The 22,047-nt window shown below is 44.8% G+C and overlaps 1 protein-coding gene across 1 annotated transcript; it reads right to left on the bottom strand.

Moving 5' to 3' along the window:
* Positions 1-598: 598 nt before the first annotated feature.
* On the bottom strand, positions 599-18,378 carry rnd3a (Rho family GTPase 3a). The gene is made up of 5 exons (XM_083634444.1): positions 18,113-18,378; positions 17,622-17,709; positions 7,171-7,280; positions 4,151-4,285; positions 599-2,508 (listed from the first exon to the last, which is right to left on the bottom strand). The coding sequence occupies exons 1-5, from the start codon at positions 18,263-18,265 to the stop codon at positions 2,260-2,262; spliced, it is 735 nt and encodes a 244-aa protein (XP_083490570.1). The 5' UTR covers positions 18,266-18,378; the 3' UTR covers positions 599-2,259.
* Positions 18,379-22,047: the final 3,669 nt, after the last annotated feature.

Below are 22,047 nucleotides of genomic sequence, written 5' to 3'. Positions count from 1 at the left end.
TACAAGTAAGGTTAACCAACCTCCTCTTACAAAGTTCCAGCCCTGGTTGGCACTTGAGCCCATTCTACGTTTTGGTATTGTGAGGTTCTTTACACAGAGCCTTATTGGGAAGTACTTCCGTCTTGGACACTTTAATTGTATAATTGTTTATACAACACTTGTACTTGTGATTATTGTAAAGTTATTATTCTAAATGCTTTTCTAATTCTTGATAATCAGATCCTTGCTTCTACTGGTAAGGCATATTTTATGTTGTAAAATGTTTTATTTACTAATTGATTGTACGTCCGGCTTGATTGCATTTAGCCGTCTTTTTTTGCCTGACACAGCACAACGCTGAGGAAGGTCTTTGACTGAAACGTCCGTTGTCTGCTGCCCAGGTTTGAGGAATTAAATCACATGAAAAGACATTTGGAGTGCTAGCTTCTCTCTTCTCTGAACTATTTTGCTTGCCCTGCACCCAATGAGTTTTTAATTGATTTTGAGTGTGCTCGCAACCCGTGTTTTCTATTCTATAGTAATATATCATCAGTATATCAACACATCTTATGCACTAGCAAGAAACAGAAAATACACATATTTTCAATTAAGTCTGCATTTATTCTAAAGGGAAAATATATAATTCAATAAATACTGTGGCAACATCAATGGTAAGGAGGAATTATGAAAGTGACATCAACATTCAAGAAAGGACGATAATGTACATGGGGAAAACAACATATTTGAAAATGAAGATCTCACATCAGGAAGATAATAGTTGGACTGCTGCAAGTAAACTTTTAGCTGTGGAAGTTAGTAAAAAGTGCATCATTGACATTTAAACAGCTCCTCAATTGCACTGTTTTTTGGAGGAAAACCACACAAGTTTAAAACACACTAAAATGTCATTTCAAATTTCAGCCCAAAAAAAAGCTAGTTGTAAGGATTTGACCCAACAGCAGTGACAGCATACTTCAGGGAAATGCAATGCCAAGGGGTCAGATGTTTCAGAGCTTAATAAACAATGCCTCAATTGTTGGTTTCATTCTCTCGCCCTCTTGCTACGGTGGATAAGTGTTTTACTGCGTAACGTGGCTTTCAGCTCATTAGGACTCCCTCCTTTTACGCAATTGTGTTGCTTTAGTCAACTAAAGCTTTTTAGTTTATTAGTTTTAAGAGGTTTTAAATGTGTTGTTTACTAAAGGTCAGTTATTGCTAAAATATGCGTTAGTCATCTTCTTTGATGCATATATTTGCAAGGGGACGATAAGTGTCATTGTTTGAGGATTTGCTGACAAAATGCTATTAATCAACTGAGGTTTTCCACAGTCGGGGGACAACCTTACTGGCACCCCAGGATCACAGAAGGGAGTCCCCAAAGCTGTCAGCATGCACAGTACAGTACAGCATTACCATGTCTATCACTGATCCAGAGAGTCATTCAACAGCTAGAGCCACTGAGGTGAAATGAATGGGCACAGAACATTCAGTACGTTCCAAGGATCAACTCTGTTGTTTTGGTTATCAGGATGTACTGTAGCTAAAATAAAAACTATGATACAGTTACACCAATGATTTCACATTATATTGACAACATCGATGATGTGGGGGGGGGGGGGGGGGGGGGGTGTGGGGGGGCAATAGCACATGACAGACAGGTTTCCATTGTGCCGGACGATTCTGATCGCATCCGCACACAAATGTACAGGAGCAGGGGTGAGAATGAGTCAGTTCAAAACCACAGTGACAGTTGGTGCATAAGCCTTCAACCTGGCACAAACAACGTCTTCTTTCCCAGGCAGAGAGACTTGGGATAGCCGACGTCAGCGAACCCCCACCGCCGGTTTCGACTCCTACTAAAGCGATTACATGTTCTCATGCCCTTCCTTTAGACACGAGCCACTCCTGGTGACATCACTTCCCCTGCTCACGTCCTGTTGGTGCGGAAAGCCTCAACCGCGTCCTCTTCATCCTCCCAGAGGAAGTGCATCACTTCCAGGAGCCAGGAGTCAAGCCCATTGACAGATAGCTTCCTTTTCTGGTGGGGCGGGGGGCCGGAGGGACTGGGAAGTTACTACATATTAAGAGTCTGTGTTCATTGGTGCAGGGTATTCCAGTACTGTAACATGTACATGAGTTGAAGCCTATAAAAGCCTGTTTCAGGACAAGCAAGGGGCCTTTAGCGTGCAGGAAAGGGCCCCTTAACGCCTTGACGTCCTGCTTGCACTGCACTCCGTCCTCCATTACCCTCTAAAGCCCCCTCAGTCTGAGTCTGATCGATCACATGACCGAGCAACTCTTGGCTTTGTCCTTCCGGAGGTCCGAGGCCACACCGGCCATGTCGGGCCTACCGGGCATGTGTGAAATCCGCTTGGTGGATCGCGTGGCCTTATTGCGCTTAACGTTCTTGTTGCTTTTGTTGACGCAAGCCAGCGTGGCCACGTGGAAAATGTCCCGGACGCTGTTCTCTGACTGCTGGGCAGAGCACTCGATGTAGGGCGCCGAGATCTGCTTCGCCATGCTGGAACCCTGCGAGGGAAGAGGACAGCCGTGTGCTTAAAGGATGGGTTTTCCGTGGGGAATATGAATATATATTAAATCTCACGCCCCTAAGGTTTTCGAATCCGTTGAAATTTTTGAAATTGGAGGTTTACTCACAGAGATATCAACCGAAATCCACTCTGTGTGTGGGGGGGGGTGGTGGGGGGGAGGTGCGGGTGCGGGGACTCGAAATACTACATTTCCCACAATGCACTGGGCTCGCGTGGCCTTCGTTTTTATGCCCACCCCTCAGGCATTTGGCTGATATCAAACTCCAGTAGGTGGCGGTAATGCACATATATGTTTGCCAACCGCCATAAAACTCAAAGAAGAAGAAGAAGAAGGCTTCGACAATGAAATATACAAAGAACAAGAAATAAATCGAAAATAAAATTGCCTCCAAATTGCACCAAATGTAAACGGTAGTATATATGTCGGGAGATGTCTTCATAAAAAAAATTTCATGCATTTTAAGGCATTTTCGTAGGAGTTACGCGCATCTGATGTTGTAACTATTTTCTGTAAAAATGTGTAAAAACGGGTACATTGCTCAGCGTTGATTTCGTTACTTCAACCCACCTACTACTAGATGTAAAATTTGACGAGCTTTCCAATGCCGCCAGTCCCGTGTCGATTAGTGCTTCCGTTCCCGAGATAATGGTCTCTTTGCAAGGAACTATGGGAAGCTAATATTAGCTACAGCAGGCTAGGCGGTTGGAAAGATGGCTGCGTTTTTGTTTTGGTCAAGGCCTCTGAAGGGGCGTGGAGGACCTCTAGAGGCGGGACCATGGCCAACAACAGTTGTAGTTCATAGGTGCACGACTTCCGCAAGGCGGACTTAGGCCAGATGACGCGAAACGCGTCGGCTGGCCCAAAAAATATGTGAGAGATGCTTGATATCTCTGGCAGTGAATATCCAATTTCAAAAATTTCAACGGATTCGAAAACCTTAGGGGCGTGAGATTTAATATATATTCATATTCCCCACGGAAAACCCATCCTTTAAGGTGATCAAGAGGTTAAGCCAGGGTTAAGTTACTCTTGCTAGCAGTGATGATTTCCCTCCCCTAGGGATCAATGAGGTAAACTAGAACACAATGAGCAGTTATTCATGAATGACTTCAGTTGTTTCCTGTTTCATTCCACAAGAGCTTCCTTGCCAAATTAGATATCCAGCATGTTAAAAATCGCTGGTGTATTGTTCGTGTTCCAAAACTCACTATGGATTATAATTGACATCATTAGTTCAAGATGGTGGCTTAAAATAAGGACATTTTACATTATGTAATCAGTTGTATAGGGCTGCAAATAACGCTTATTTTAGATTTTATTTTTTAGATTTTGTAACAATCTACAACCCAAAGATAATCAGTTTACTGACATAGAATTATTCACATTTAAGAAGCTGGAACAAAAGAATGTTTGAATTTTTTCAAAAATATTTGTCTAAACGATTAATCCATTATATTAAAAAAAACAAAGTTACCGATTAGTAGAATTGTATACTTGAAATACTAGCTGATACACATCCAGCAGAAATTTGGTCTCCAAAGTGGATGTCTATAACTCTTCTTATCGCTGAATGAGGTATTATTATTCAGCATGATTGAAACACCTGTAAACAGCATACCTGGTCATAAGAGACCGGTGTCTGCCTGTGGTTGGACAGCTCCACCAATGTGCTCAGGTCGGTGCGCAGGTCTGACTTGCATCCAACCAACAGCATCTTGGTGTTGGGACAAAACTCCTGGATCTCCCCTTTCCACTGTAAAGAAGGACACACGCTGTCAGTCATGAAGGACAAACGTTTCCGATAAAGATGTAATATTAGCCAAAGATGACCATTTAGCTCAACTTTCCCCACAAACCACAAAAAAAGGGTGGGGCCATTTAAGGGCCAATGTTTGGAAACGGTGCCTTGGCTTAAAGGAACAGTTCACCCAAAAATGAAAATTCTGTCATCATCTACTCTGGCATGACTAAACTGGCATGAGGGTGAGACAGAAGCCCTGTTTGAAACCGGTCCCTATGATGGAAATAGAGGACTATATACAGTGTTTGCCATTTTGTACTAGTGTCAGAATTCTCAACTGTTAATTTGATTCACTATATAGTCCACTATAAAATGCCCACAATGCACTGCCATTTCTAATGAACAGCGAATGTACTCTACATTTCTCCCATATACCACAATGCAATGCAATTGTGCTTACCAAAGGAGAAGAAGAGTGAGGTAGTGTCCAAAACTAGTTTGAGTTTGAGTTCACTATTGGGATAAACACTACATGGGGAATAGTGAGTGGGTGAATGAGTGAACCATTCCGAACACGTCTAGAATTTTCATTTTTGGGTGAACTGTTTCTTTAAGCATGAGTCCCAAAGATATTTTAAGTTAAAATACCAAGTTAATCTTTTGTACACTAATGAGCATAAGAAGAGCACCAAATGCTGGCTAATACTTCCTATCACAATGAAGGTCATATTTGGGACAGGTTGTTTCTCCTGTGTCGGCCAAATGACAAATATCCCTATGAAAAAGAATAAACAGAATATTCCAAACATGATCAAGAACTCAAAATACTTGTGTCCCTAAGTAGTCAGATGGGAAAACATTAATGAAATGTACATTAAACAGCCTATGTGTGGTGGCCAGTCTGAAAAGATCCTGATATGAGATCCCAGAAGCAGCATTTGCATCCCTCTCACCCTGATGATATGATCCATTCAAGTACAAAGGTTAAAGTTGCCACTTCCTCGAGCCCCTCACGTGGGCCGTCACGCTTTGAACTCTAGAGAGGAAGTACAAAATAATCCGTGTGTTTCCTCCCTGACAACAATACACGCTCTGTCTGGGATCTATGCTGCTATTTCACTTGTGGACTTAATCTGAGGCTGGCAGGCTGGCGGGTCGGTCAGGGGATCGGCTTTAAAAAGGAAGGAGGAAGTGCCCCTGCCTCTGTACAGTCGCTTTTGCACACACCCACCTTTTGACCAGAAGTCTAGACCGCTGCTAATTCTGATGGTCTAGACCAGACGACTCAACCTTTTTACACCAAGTGCCACCTCAAAGATTATACAGGCAGGTATGGACAGGGAGGGAGGGAGCTCCGCGTACCTCCTGTGGTACCCATACCACAGGTTGAGAACCAGTGGTCTAGACACTCCATCTTACATGCCTACTGAAACAAAGCATTTAAGTCTGGGCTACACACAGCTTTACCACCACACTTTTATAGAGGCTTTTGCAGTTGTTGTCACAAATTTCCTCGCAACCATGTCTGGCACAATCAGGGAGGTCCACTTGAGAACTGGTTTTACGCAAATATTGCCTAAATTGTCTAAAAAGGCGAATAGTCTGATAAGGTGGATTAATTTGCAACTGTGGGTCACTCCAAAACACTCAACATATAGCTTGAGAAGAATCACTATTGTTTTGCTTTAGGCTAGCAAAGCCACTAATGTTGGCTTCTACTACATAGCTATGTGTGTAAATCAAATCAGCGGGACAGTGATAGATAACCAGCCAGTTAGCTAACAAGGCGACATCTTCTTAACATAAAACTGATTGCATGTATCAATGGTGAAATGATCCATTCCCAGTGACAAACAGAACAGAAATTAGACATTAGTCTATTTGTTGTGTTTGGTTGACAATCAGCTGTTCACAGAGCTGAGGACCTCCAACATGGCCCTCAGAGGGTTACAACGCCTGAAAGATCCATAGATCAGAAGACTTAATATGCTGCCTATCGTGCTCTTTTTCAGCAGAGCTCTGCTTCATATTAACAGACCAGTACAACCACAGTCTTCTCCTGTTAACCACCAAGCAGCCCCATGGGAGCAATTGCTGGTTAAGTGTCTCGCTCAGGAACACCTCAACAGTTTTAGTTTTGGAAGGAGGGGAGAACTCTATCCCTTCATTTTCCCAGATGATTTTCCAGTCCCACCCCAGCTTAGTGTAACTTCACATCACAAGGTTTGAACCTCCACAAACATCTCTCCACCATAGACTTCAACTTTTGACTAATCCAGTAGAAGGAGCTTTTAAAAACTAAGACCAATAGAGATCTTTATTCAGTTTAATATCGAAGGCCTGATTATCACTTCTTTTTTGTTCCTCTTTTTAATCAAGTTTTTTCCAGTTTTCCCCACCCGTTTTCTACCCGATACTTGTCCAATTCCCCTACTAAGCTGTCCCGGTCATTGCTCCACCCCCTCTGCTGAGTTATAGACTAGCACATGCTTCCTCCGATACATGTGAAGTCACCAGCCGCTTCTTTTCACCTGACAGCGAGGAGTCTCACCGGCAGGACGTAGCGCGTGGGAGGATCACGCTACCCCCCACCCCAGTTCCCCTCCCACCGAACAGGCACCCTGACCGACCAGAGGAGGCACTAGTGCAGCGACCAGGACACATACCCTTAATCCGGCCTCCCACCCGCAGACACGGCCAATTGTACCTGTATGGACGCAAGCCGGAGGTAACACAGGGGCTTGAACCTGTGACCCTCATGTTGGTAGGCAGGAAAGCTACCGCTGCACTACCAGCATGCCTAGATTATCACTTCTCGGCTGAATAGAAAGGATTAACGTAAGGCTGGAGGAAAAAACACCAAAGATGGAGGAGTAAATGAATGAAGAGCAACAAACCTTTTTCAGTACGCTGTCGAGGGTTTCTGGGCGGCTGATGTCGAAACAGATGAGGACAGCGTCAGAGTCTGGGTAGGAGAGAGGCCTGACGTTGTCGTAGTACGGAGACCCTGAAACAGCAGAAAGACAACTGTTAGAAACGTTATGGCAACAGGCTTCAATGTGACAGACAGTGTGAAAGGAATCATTTGGGTTGGACTGAGTTCCGTTTGTGGTGTGGAATTGACATTATGCCATAGCGGGATATTCGGATTCAATATGGCCGATTGGACTTTGAAGTCATTACGTAAGGATCTCTCAAGTCTCACTACGTCACAAGTCATCTTTGTGACCCAGCTTTTGGGCTGTCCTTGTAAATTCATCATTACTGGCCTGCACAAATCCCTTCAACTGCTCCCCCCATGGGTGTCTCTCTGCTGTCAAAGCAGCTTAATTCGTTCCCTCACACACCAAAGGACCACACGGCGAATTGCGGCAAAGACATTTTCCTGATTTAATTCACTCTTAAATTAGATAATTTTAGAATTTCTAAAAACGTGACTTTAAAAAAATAAACTTCAAGCTGTGAGTAAAAACGTGGATTCCCACAGGAATAGAAAGTGTGACAAATACTTGGGTCTGGGTTAAAATATTTCAGACAGTCTCTGCATAGTACAACTTTTTCCCATTTGTATTGAATTTTTAATATTATAATAAATGGAGCTTTTGTCCTGACAGTCCTGAGGCCTGGAGCATCGCACTGAAGTGGCCAATCAGAACCAATTTTAATAATCTCTCTTGTTACTTTACTATCTTACCAGACCAGGCATAGGACTGCAGGGGAAAGCGTGATTGATGGTGCATTCATGTCACATGGAAAGCTGGGAGATATGAGCATCCTACTTGAAAATACTGTTCACCTCAGCTTTTAGCTGCAAATGCTACATTGGTTTGGTGATGCATGGACCCTGATTTTTCCGATCTCCTGTATTCTGACATCACCAACAAGTAAATACCTGTACACAAGTTTGTGGAATTGTATATTAATTTCAAATAAAACGAACAATGCCTTGCTGGAATTGTTGGTTTGTGGTGGACACTGGAGGCTGTAAAACTTCAGCTCAAATGTATCATCAGTGTCAAGTATGAAAAAGATGATCAGGAGCAACTAAAGCCTACAGAAACGGGTGTCTCAATGTCTTGAAATGAGTTTGGGAAGGCTTCCAAGTCATTGCCTTTAATCGTCAAACTGTTCCACCATATGACGTGAATGCAGGATAAGACCAAGCTCACCCAGAATCCCTAGCAACCCGAGTGAAAAAACACAAACAAATACCGCAACGACGTCACTGGAAAAATATGCTGACTATGACAGGATTCCTTGTTTCAGAAATCCTCTTCGGAGAGATGGAAAACTTCAATGGGGCGCAGGGCGAGGGAATGACTGCCGCCCTCAAATTGAAACCATGTGTGAGCGAGACGCCCCTCCCCCCCTGCCGCCCCCCCCCCCCCCCCCCCCCCATCCCTGCCACCGCTGGAACGTCGTTGGCGAGGCAGTGTCTACGGCCTCGTGTCAAGGTGAGTCTCGGTCAGTGTGACTAGCAAGAGCTGACCACACACACGCCACCCCGCTGCCAAGAATCTGGGGAATTTTGTTTTTTGGTAACTGAAGGAAGCCCCTGGGAGGTCCCTTTCCAAACTCGGATCCAGAGAAAAGCCAGGAAGTCACTGTCACGTGCGCATATACACACACAGACACACACACACACACACACACACACACACACACACACACACACACACACACACACACACACACACACACACACAGATCTAATCTAAACAGTCTAGTTGGGGGACGACACTGTTTATCAAGCGTACCCTGGAAGAGACTCTGGCCATTGAAACAGTCCACACTTCCTTCCAGACTTGGGCCACGTTCAGCAAGGTTCAACCAGCGTTTCTAATGGAAACCACTGTGTACACTCACTGTGTGCACCTCTTTTGCATACACTAAATCGCCATATCCATTCTGTCCATAACACCTCCAGCATACATTCCACAGCATCACCTCACCTAATGTAAACACACACTCAGGCCATCCTGGATACAACTCATCTGTGTGCCATACAAAGACTTCAAAGACAGAAATATGTATAATTCAACATGGCTTATACGATGAGGACAGGGACATCTAAGATTTGTTTGACCAATGATCTCAACATAACAGTGTGTTCAGACGTGAACAACAAGCATCTCGCCCAGTTGTTTTTAACATTCCTCCATGTTTATCGATTGCTTCACTTTGGATCTGAAGGGCGTAAGATCGTCGACACCGACACGAGAGTTGAGAAACTTTGCTTAGCGGATCGGGGTGGAGGGGGTGAACAGCTATCAGCCGCATAGCAGAGGAGGAAGCACAAGGCTGAGAGGAATGCAGGCTCCGCCGCAAGAATTTATCTCCCATTTTGCACGGCTGCCTCACAATCAATCACAACCGCATCCCGAAAGTTGAGAGCTTTTCTAAGCCCTCGCTCCCTGGAACCACCGACTGGAAAAAGAAGAGGGAAAGCTGTGGAATCGCTCGACGTTTCGCAATGAATTCATTACTACTATCGACCACATGTAAAGAAACCCATACGACTAGCTTCCTTTGCACTGTATGTGAGGTCCTGTTGCCTGCGCACCATGTGTGTGTCAGCATGTGCTGTGAAGCTTGACGTCGTCGATACGTGTCCGTTCCTATTCCTGTGTCTTTTACTGTTCTGGGAGAGTGGAGTGTTGACGATGGTTAGGATATCCTCTAAGTACAAATGCAGACCTGAAAAGCCTCAGCAGTATAAACTTCCACTGAGGATCACGGATTATATGTCGGCTCTGTTAATGGTTTTTCAGAAGACTTTTAACCGAGCGCGTTTTTCCTTCTCCTCTGCCGTTGATAGCGGAGTGGTTGTAGCCGCGTTTGGCATGCGGGAGGCGGACTGTGTCTGAGAGTTAACCCTGCTTCCAGGTCGCCTTCCTGCCAACCGGAAAGATAAGAGGAAATCCCAGGGCCAGAGAGCACACACGCACGCGCGCACGCACGCACACGCACACGCACACGCACACGCACACGCACACGCACACGCACACGCACACACACACACACACACACACACACACACACACAAAGACCTGGTGACTGTCATCTAATTAGCTCCTGTCATTGTTCTCCCACAGGGTCTCTAAATCTGGGAGGAATAGACACACACTCTTCTCTCTCTCTCTCCCCCCTCTATCTCTCTCTCACACACACACACACACACACACACACACACACACACACACACACACACACACTCATCTGTTCACATATTGCTGTTACTCCTCGTGTCTACTTCCCAGCAAACACATACACTCAGGCTCAGGCGTTTACAACATGGCATGATACAGTATGACACAATTGGATTGGACAATGCAATACTTCCCTGATGCAAAATTTCCCGATTCCACATGACTAAGTGGGAGTTTTCCCATGACATGAAAAGAAATCCTTCCTGGTTGTTAATGTTGTTTTTCTAAAAGGAGCAAAGAGTCTGGTTTGGATAACAGTTGGGCTGGAAAGCACCACCTAATGTCATGAACGTGTGATCCAAACTGGAAAACACATTTCTGCTACATGAATTCCTCTGTGACCCATTTGGAAAATTCCCTGATTTTCCCTGACTTTACTTGTCAAATTCCCTGATCTTCCCCAATGCTGAATTTACCTGAAAATCCCAGGATATTCTACAAATAATATGACTCTGGGACAGATTGACGATATTTCAGGGTTTCCGCTGTAGAGCGGACATCCCGCCTCATTCCGTCATTGTTTACCGTCCAGCGACGACATCTCATTATGCTCCTATTCATTATTATTATTAGCCAAAATGTCGCACTGACCAATGGGAATCCACTCTGTCACACACACAGACGCGCATGGCGGACACACAAGCACAATAAGAGCCAGCTGCTCCTGGCTGATTTACGGCATGGTTAACATAGCTGAGCTGAAGTGGCCTTCAGGGACACCTGTGGAGACGACAAACCACAGCAGGCGCAAAATATGTCAGCTCCACCAAGACAGGCGGAGACAGAGAGCTCCACACACACACTAACAGGCCAGCCAGTGTCAGTTAGAGCAGCTGCAGTGACCATTGAGGGTCATCTCATCGTCGAGATCTTAGAGGGCTTACCGTGTTTCTTGGTGCTTCACTCATTATCACTAAGTTCATGTTTCGAAACGTAACATCTTGGGCAGCCAGCGATCACATACGACACTGTTTTGAACGCGACGGCACTTTTTCGATGGTCTAGTAGTGGCAGGAGGCGCGCGTCTTCTTCAAACTGTACTTTTAACCTCGGGTCAATGTCAGAGGAGAGGTTAGCAGTGCCCAGAGGGGCTCACAAGCAGCCCTTTTACAGTTTTGTTAACTTTAGCCTCATCCTCTTCCCCAAGAACAAGCGGAGCAATCGCTAACTTTCTCTAGTCCGTTTTTATTTTCAACATTTCCCACTTTGTTGCTCGGGTTAGCCGGCTCATGCCAACGCGCGCGCCGCCTTACACTCTTTGAGCTCTTGTTCTCCGCGTCACCAGTAATGCTAATAGCTGCACTTTGTATCCTGTTCCTATCTGTTCACGGCCTTACTAAAGCTAACTAAAGCTTACTAAAGCTAACTAAAGCTTACTAAAGCTAACTCAGGTGGCAAGAAGACATCTTGGTAAATCAATATGTGTGACAACAAGCTACCAGCCTGGACAGATAAGAAGCCAACTGGGCACATACTCATCTCAGGCAGTCTCATAGACCCCCCCCTTCCCCTTTCCACCTGGGTTTGGACTGGAATCTGATCCAGTAAGAACATCCCCCGAAGCACTCAACCAAGCCAACACCGACCGGAGATCATCAATCTGTTAATGACACATTTGGCCGTCTTAACAAAGTGTGCTCTCTGGTCCACATATGGCGGAAATGAACTTAAAGAGCATGGTGCAGGTTAGAGACCACTTTGCATTAATATGTGGGATTGCATTAATTTTATGTAGCAATTAGGATTCTCTTTTGCTTTTTGTTTTTCCCCACACACATACTGTAGCTGCATCTAGACTGTTTTTGTAAGGCAGCTGGCACACGCGCATGAAAACCCGCAAATCGAGCAATAACACCGTGGGGTTTTTAATAAACAATAAACGTTCCCTCGTCCGTCCGTGACGATATACTTATCCGCCTGAGACCATTCTGGAGCATTCTGAGCTGAGATGGTCGGTCGGCTGGTTCTCCAAAATTATATTTCCAAATAGGTGTTATTTTGAAAAACCGATTGCATATTGGGGATCAACTAGTTACGTTTGACTACTGAAACTATTAAAAACTTCATAAAGTGCCATATTAACCATAGATACAGAACTAAAACTAACTAAACTAAACAGAAAGTAAACAGTTGCCTTTAGGGGGGGAAATGGCGGAGCAGAGTTTTCTCTTCTCCCGTCAATGCCGAAATGCATTTTGGGCAGTCTCAAATTATCGGACCAGAGGGTAAAAATTGTTGTTTTTGGTGGTAGATTATCATACAAATAGGATAATTATCGCTAAACAGAAAGTAAACAGTTGCCTTTTTGGTATGCTGTACACATTGACTGTATATTATTATTATTACAGTAAGTACAGTAACCCGAGTGACGTCACAGGTGTTCTCTGCCCAGATGGCTTTTATTTTTATTTTTAGCATGTGCATTATAATGCCACCTTTTTCTCCATATTTCTGCCCTGGGGGCATGTTTTAATTTAGTTTTAGTTTTTGGGGGGGTATTTTCATAGGAATCTTGAGTCCTAACTATAAATAAATAAATAAAATGACCTGCACCATGCTCTTTAATGGCTTCAGCCAAGAGTGCATTCAAATCAGGCAGACAGTTAACATATTGATGAAACTAGATTGGCAGGATATTTGTAAGTGGAGAGCAGAGCAGGTGAAACGAGGTGTGTCGTGTCAGCCCGGAGACATCTTGATGTCAGGTGTAAATGGAGTCCGGCTTAATCATATCCAGACACAATCCGGATATGAGATGCATGTTAATGCTAGGCAGGAAGGAGGCCTGCAAGCGCGTCATAAAACATGATACCTAAGTGTTGGGTCCCAGCTTCACACAGAAAGCCATTCTGTAACACTAACGTAGAGGAAGTCAATAATAATCTTCTCCAGGGTCCCACTTGTCCTAGATGGCTCGTCACGCAGTGCAACACTGCGTTTGGTTCAAGGCTCTCATCAGTCGGCAAATTCCACAGTGATTCAATTTCCCTTTGGCCTAACGAGGGGTTTAGTGAAACACGCCACTTCTCCTTTGCTGGGCTAAGGATGCGGGCCCGGTGTGGTGTGGACAATAGGGGTCTTTGTGGAGGAGGAAGTAGCAACCTTTAGTCTGAGGAATGCCAGACATGCAGCTCCAATTCGCTGAGCCCAGAAATGTGATCCGACGCAACAATGGCTGCTGGCAGTGGAATGGAGGGGGCACAGTGTGTGTGTGTGTGTGCGCGCGTGGTGGGGGAGCTTACTGAGTGCATGAAAAAGCTCCATAGCTAAGCGGTCTAGCATCAGGGTGGAGGCAGCACATGCAACGTGCTCTCAAAACTGCACAAGACCAGTATCTGCCCCAAGACCAGGATCTGCCACAAGACCACTATCTGCCCCAAGACCAGGATCTGCCCCAAGACCAGTATCTGCCCATGTCATCTGGGCTGCCCTGAACCTCTTACTGTTTGACATTCTGAGGAAGAGGAGGGTATTTTTCATTGCTTTTGTTGCCACGTTTTTTGTTGTTGTCATTGCTATAATGATGATTGCGCAATGCCGAACCAATGTTAACAAATTAGGTTGACTTAGCACATAAGGATGGGAACCTATTTAAATAAGTAGGCAAGTTTGTGCAACTTGTGTATTTTTCTAAGGCAATCTTAAGTGGATTTTTAGGAAAAAGACATTAAGATGCTTCATGCAGGGTAGCTGCTGCTGTATACTGCCGGTTCCTGTCCGCTGGTTGCTCTGTGTACCTGCACTGACTCTCTAACAAAGCATCCTTTGCAGAGGCTTGAGACAGACGTGCCGGTAGACAGACAGAGAGCGCGAGCCATTTCCTCTGTTGGTGAAAGACGTGTGAAGGATCAAAGGCTGAGCTTGGGACCCAGCGGAGCCCACCCCGAGGCCAGGAAGCTACTTGGCTAGCAGAGAAGACAGAGTGATGGGAGGAGACAGAGGGGGAGGAGCCCAACCCGAGGCCAGGAAGCTAGGCTAGCGGAGAGAAGGCAGAGGGGGGCAAATGGAATGCAATACAACTGCCAGGCATTTACCTTAATGACCTGAATTACTGCTGCCACCACCCACCACCCTCCCTTTTACACACACACACACACACACACACACACACACACACACACACACACACACACGCACGCGCACACACACGCACACACACTCATTAGGCCACTCACAGATCACTGCCAAACAAAGACAAACCCACCGCAGTGTAGGTAGGTGTGTATGAGGAGGGGGGATGGGAATGTGTGTATGGCAAGCCAAGCGTTTTAACATCTAACAGCTAGACTGGATATTATGTACTGCAGATATCCAGAATTCAATTCTCCCTAGACAAAAGGAAGATGTCAGATATCCACAACGTCATTCTTCCTAGGACAAATTACCTCACTTGTGCCATTCATGTGTGTGGGGTTTCTCATTACAGCTACCCACAATTCAGTTGCATATATCTTTCAATTCCTATCCTATTTCATATCCTTCAGTTCAAGATATGGACATTGTCCTTTTGAGATATGTTAAATTCAGTTGTAACTGGTCAGAATGAGGTGTAGATGTCTTGAAGTGGGCAGATATCTGCAATGAAAAACCCCATACACATGAATGGCAAAAGTGACGTCATTCGCCCTATAGGAAGAATGTCATTGTGGACATCTGAAATGTTCCTTTTGACTAGGAAGAAAGACGTTATAGATTTCTTGAATGACAATTCTAACTAGTCACAATGTAATTAGGACTAGTCAAAGTGACGTTGCTATCTGTAACGTGTCATTCTGGATAGCCAAACTTAGATATTAAATGTTAAAATGGCTTGCCATGTGTCTTCATCTCTGTGTCCTTGCCTTTGTATTTGGGGGTCAGAAACCCTGACCGCTCCCCCGCCCCCCCAAAACACACACACACACACACACACACACACACACACACACACACACACACACACACACACACACACACACACACACACACACACACAACACACCTCTGGAGATAAGGGATCGATGGGACCAGCATGGCTGATGGACATTGGTACAAAGGGACCAGCCAAGCCAAAAGCTATCAATCAATCAGTCATACGCTGTGTGTGTGTGTGTGTGTGTGTGTGTGTGTGTGTGTGTGTGTGTGTGTGTGTGTGTGTGTGTGTGTGTAAGAAGATGGGGGGTTTGCTCTATCTCAGGTCCACTGATCTAATAGGCACCCCCCCCCACACACACACACACCACCACCACCACCACCACACACACACAGTTTTATGAAGCACATGCCTGGTCGACAGCAGACTAGTGCAATAAAATAAAAGTGTCTGTGTGCCTGGCTCTCGTCTCTGTGCACTCCCCAACAATACACACATCTTGTAGTGAAGAAAGAATTTGAAACTTGCACTCCTTTTTTCTGTTATTGCGTTTGTTTCAATTTGTTCTGGAGGAAGAAAATCCAATAATGAGTTTATACTGTAGCAAACTAGGCTTACTTTAGTATTTTTTAAATCTATTATGATATATTTACAGTATTCCTATAAGGCTTATAGCTTGACTGTGTTACCCACGTTTAATATGATTGTATCATACTATGATTTTCATTCCTGCGATATAATAGTCCTATAGGGACTTATAGTCTGTCTATGGTGCTCGAGTTAGTTAATAATAAGTTTATAGTAATCGTTATCTTACGTACTTTATGATATTCATAACATTCCCGGGTCTAACAGCGTGTCAATAGCATTCAATTGCTTATAGTGACCATATTGTACTTTATGTTTTTTTGTCTCCTACTGCGTGATATCACTATAATATTCCTAATTGTATAGTGTGTGTCTATGATGCTCAATAGTGAGTTTATAGTAACATATTGTACATAATTGTATTGACTCCAGATGCATACTGTTAATGAATAACATCATGTAGAATGAAGTATTAGTAGTAGTAACATTGATCATGCATTTGATACAAATGATACAAATGCAGTTAGGCTGCTTGTGTTCTGTTTCATGAAAACTGTTCCATGCCAGTCGAGAGTCGAGACGCATGAGAAAGTTACTTCCACATCCAGATGAAATGTGGAATTTAAGGCCAAAGACCCGCAACAGCTGGCTGCCGGCTTGTCCCCGCCCATCACACACACACACACACACACACACACACACACACACACACACACACACACACACACACACACACACACACACACACACACACACACACACGCCTCACTCACGCCTGACTGCTGTGCTATTCACTGCCTGGGCACATTGATGGATGGGTGAGTGGGGTTGTTTACATGCACACACACACACACTCGCACACATGCACACACACACACACACACACACACACACACACACACACACAGGCACACAGCAGCTGTTTCGGGACATGAACAAGTCCCCCGTTACAGTAAGATTTTATTGTTAGAGATGATTTTGTCCAGAATTCCATGACTATTTGTGTTTTTTGACTATAATCACAACAGTGGTTCTTCTAAATTCTATCATTGCATTACATGTAGCGTCTTGCAGATTAAATAAATAATGGTGATGTTGAACAATTCATCAATTTGATGGGGACCCCCTGGAACTGGAGCTGCTGCACTCAGCTAAACCAACAGGCAGAAATGCAATGTTCTCCAATCTCCACGTCTCCATTATGTTCCTAGGTGTTTCCAGGTGTATCTTTTGAATACGACTTCTGTTCAGCTGCCCACTTTATAAGAATTTCCCTTTACTTAGAATCCACTCTTTTAAGATTCATGGCTTTTTTTCTGCATCATACTGTACATGTAAGAATCGTCCTATTTCCTTTTAAATGTTTCCATGTGGGGTCAACCTGTGATATTTGTCTTGTAGGAACTAGGAACAACTCATGATCCAGTAAGGCATAGCCTAACATGGAAGAAGTTTCCACTGAATAATCCAGTTACTGATAATCCAGTTGCATGCAAATCCAACCCGCAATAGAATACAATGCGAGTTGAGAGAGGTCAGTCAGTGAGGGGTTTGGGCAAGTGACCGACATGTCCGGACATGGCCCCAGAACAGATTACATCTCATTCAAATAGACTATACTCAATGACATGCATTTGAAATGAAAGAGACAGAGAGACAGATAGATCAGACAGATAGACAGGTGATCAGATGTGGTTACCTGAGGTGTCCCACAGACTGAGCTCAATCCTCTTTGTATCTATTTCAAAGCTGGCTGTGTAGTTTTCAAACACCGTGGGGACGTAGCTCTGAAGGACACACAGAAGAAAGCACACTTTAGATGCAAGCCTATAGTGAAATCAAGTTTGTAGTACTCTTATCTCTTTTGAAAAATGGTCAAAGTGACCCGAGATTTGGCTGCACAACTATAATCATTACTGTATATCACTACTACAACTATTGCTGCCATTTATAATAATAACAATAATGATGTAATAACCATAGTAATAACACTGAAAAAAGTTTGCTATCCTTGATCATTAGGCTACTGAAAAATCAGTGAAACAGAAACTCAGTCTCTACATAAGATCATTTAGCTAGAACTGCTTCATCCATGCATTATTAGTTTACTGTGTTGTGTGGTCACTACAGTGTAATAACAATAATATCACATTCACAAGCTCACAGCTCACAGTCACTGCGGTGTCTCACCTCTGGGAAACAGTCCTTGGCGAACACGTGAAGCAACGCGGTCTTTCCACACTGGCTGTCCCCGACCACCACTATTTTACACTTGATGCTCTGACTGGGCTCCATGCCACCGGATTTCAGAGACAGTTTCTGGCAGGGGCGTCTTTCCTTCATTGAGTGGCGTCTGGATAAAAAAGCGAGTCCAGTGGAGAGAGTAGAACGTGTGTACGGACGGACGGACGGACAGATGCGGTGCGGTGGTCTCAGTGCCTGTCTGCCTGCAGCCTATCTGCTCCTCTCGGTGGTCCAGCTGCTCTGAGCCAGCGGAATGCCATTTGCCAGTATTTATATCCACCGGGGAGCCAATCAGCGACTCTCCTCTTGCCTGCACGAGGCTCGTCCCTCCCCTGCCTCCCTCCACACAGGCTGACAGACAGCAGCGTGGTGGGCTTGTCCTCCATCATGGCGCCCCCATTTGGACTGCAGCGCTGGGCTGCCTCTTATTACGGTTATTAGACATATCAAAAATACAGTAGGCTAATATAGGCTACTTAATATTATTGCCACAATAAATAAATAATTGTACTTATATAGCCTAACCATCAGGCCCGGCGTTAGGGGGGGGCCTGACCGGGCCGGGCCCCCCCATTCCCCAAACTGGCCCCCAAATATTTTTCTTTCTTTTTTTTGGCTAAAAACGTTTTTCCGTTTTTCTGTTTTAAAGTTTAAAACGGAATCTGGCTGTCATTAGGCATTGATTAACTGAATGCTATTGCCAACTGTTACTTTGAACATCCATTTGCAATGATTCTGGCTGGATATTAACTATTGTAAATTTGTCACAATGAATGCAATTTGTGCACAATGTGTAAATACATTTAATATTAATTGTTTAGGCCTAATTATTTATAAAGTCACAACACATTAGAGATGTGTGTAGTTCTTCATAGATTTAGCTTCTTCATTTTGCTCTCAAATGCACCAGGTTGACAAATTTTACTTTAAAATGTACAAAATCTTCTTCCGGGGCAGAATCCCCCCGGACCCCCCTTAGGTAGCTTGGCCCCCCCAAGCTAGGGGCAGGCCCCCTCTGTAACTTGGGTCTGGAGCCGGGCCTGCTAACCATAATTAGGTAGCCTATATGAGGGATCAGCCAAGCAGCATTTTTGTAAACAAACCGCGGCACTGGGTGGCAACGGCAATAGAACGCTATGGAGCCCAAGTGGCGCAATGGTGAGTGTCTGACTCTAGCCGGCTAACTCTGTTTACATTTTAAAATCTGCGACAGTTCACACAACTTTAACACGACATGTATATATTATACATCAAACTCTTGAGCTACTTCTGCTCTCACTCAGAATGTCAAAATATAAGTGATGTGATGTATAGTTTTTGAGATATTAACGTTTGTTTGGCACAACTCATAGGCTACTATTAACTGCCGCGGGGTTCCGCATTTCTGGGTGGCAAGTGACGTCACGCTGATTCGTCCTATTCACCTTATTCTTTGCCCATACAAGGACGCTTCTGCATGACATCATTTCGTAATCGTCTTTCCGGTTTTAAACACGGAAGTAGAGTACGCAGTCATTTAGACTTGCCAAAAAGCTGTTTTCAAGCTAAAAAAAACCCCAAACTGTTTTAAAGTTTTAATATTTGTCGGGTGAGAACGTAACATATATGTGACCAGTTTATCAGAATAACGCCTATTGGAAATCCTTAACGAGCAGCGAGGACCGGGAGCGCTGACTGTGCTCACACCGGTCGGACTAGATATCTGTCAATGGTCAAACCCTACTACTGGCAGTGAGAAAACACTGTCGACGTTCTTTTGTAACTAACGTTAAATGCCGACCGGGTACAGCCATCGGCTCCTCGCAGCAGTAATGTTAAAGGAGAATTTCGTTTTTTTTTAACCTGGACCCATCTCCTGGCAATAATTATGATTTGACCACTCACCAGCGATGTCCGCGGCGTTTCTGGCCGTCCTAGCGTTGTTTTGAGATCATTAGCGTCCAAGTCAGTTGTAAAATGGAGCTGATTTGGGGCCAAGTGTGAGCCTGTCTTTCCTGCATCTAAATAGCTATTTTTATTCCCGTTTTCGCCACATATCATAATAATGTGATCCCTCAACATCCACCAGAGTGATATTTCGCCCCAGGCCATTTCCTGGACTCTCACAGGGATCAAATTACCTCAAACGTGATCTCGGTCACCAAGTCTCGTGAAGTCCCGTGATACTTTCCTGCCGACTGGCCAACTACAGGTAGGACGCTTTGCGGTGGTGGTTTTAGCGTAACCTATGTGGGTAACCTATATGCGTAACCTATACATTCCCCCGTGTGTGTGAATGTATCAGTATGTATGTGGGAAAGTAATTTCCAGTGCAAACGCTTTTGAGATGTCTCTTGCCAAGTGGGGTGGGAATATGTTGTTGTTGTTTTTTAATGGGTTTGTGGGGTGGGAGGGTGGTGAAAGGGAGGGGTACTGGAGCTATGAGCCCAATGTTCAGTTCATGTTGTCTTGTAATGCCTTCTACTATCAAAATTTGAAAATAAACCTTGATTAAAAAAAAATGAATGAAAATTGGCGTCATCTCACCCATGCTGTTTAATCAGCATCTTGATATGATACACCTGCCAGGTGGATGGATTATTTTGGAAAAAGAGAAGTGCTGACTAACATGGATTTAAGCAAATTTGGGAACAAAATGTGCCTTTATATAAGCCTTTTGTGTGCATAGAAAAAGTCTTATCTTTCATTTCAACTCGTGAAAAATAGTGGAGGGGTCATAAATCAATCAAAGGGAGGTGGGGCTGGGTGGGGAGGGGCTGGGGGGCAAAACATCTGCCCTCCTATTAACTTTGGAGCAAAAACAAAAGTGTTGCATTTATATTTTTGTTCAGTATAGTTAGTAACACACACAAACACATGAGAGCTGCCTAATAGGAAACAGTCTCATAGTGTTTGCCAGGATTTCTGTGCCTTGCTCACAAAGCCACAAATGTTGCAGAAAGCCATGGCATTCTGCTCTGGTTCCCCTGGTCCTCTCCGGACACAATGAGCAGACTCTGGCACTCTGCTCTGGTTCTCCTGGTCCTCTCTGGACAGAATGAGCAGACTCTGGCATTCTGCTCTGGTTCCCCTGGTCCTCTCTCGACAGAATGAGCAGACTCTGGCATTCTGCTCTGGTTCTCCTGGTCCTCTCTGGACACAATGAGCAGACTCTGGCACTCTGCTCTGGTTCTCCTGGTCCTCTCTCGACAGAATGAGCAGACTCTGGCATTCTGCTCTGGTTCCCCTGGTCCTCTCTCGACAGAATGAGCAGACTCTGGCATTCTGCTCTGGTTCTCCTGGTCCTCTCTGGACACAATGAGCAGACTCTGGCACTCTGCTCTGGTTCTCATGGTCCTCTCTGGACAGAATGAGCAGACTCTGGCATTCTGCTCTGGTTCCCCTGGTCCTCTCTCGACAGAATGAGCAGACTCTGGCATTCTGCTCTGGTTCTCATGGTCCTCTCTGGACACAATGAGCAGACTCTGGCACTCTGCTCTGGTTCTCATGGTCCTCTCTGGACAGAATGAGCAGACTCTGGCACTCTGCTCTGGTTCTCATGGTCCTCTCTGGACACAATGACCAGACTCTGGCATTCTGCTCTGGTTCTCCTGGCCCTCTCTGGACACAATGACCAGACTCTGGCATTCTGCTCTGGTTCTCTCCTGGTCCTCTCTGAACACAATGACCAGACTCTGGCATTCTGCTCTGGTTCTCCTGGCCCTCTCTGGACACAATGACCAGACTCTGGCATTCTGCTCTGGTTCTCTCCTGGTCCTCTCTGAACACAATGAGCAGACTCTGGCACTCTGCTCTGGTTCCCCTGGTCCTCTCTAGACAGAATGAGCAGACTCTGACATTCTGCTCTGGTTCTCCTGGTCCTCTCTGGACAGAATGAGCAG

This window comes from Poromitra crassiceps, assembly GCF_964638095.1.
Source record: "Poromitra crassiceps genome assembly, chromosome: 3".
Taxonomy (NCBI): domain Eukaryota; kingdom Metazoa; phylum Chordata; class Actinopteri; order Beryciformes; family Melamphaidae; genus Poromitra; species Poromitra crassiceps.
Note: the sequence above shows the minus strand (reverse complement) of the source record. Positions and strands in the feature narration are given on the sequence as shown.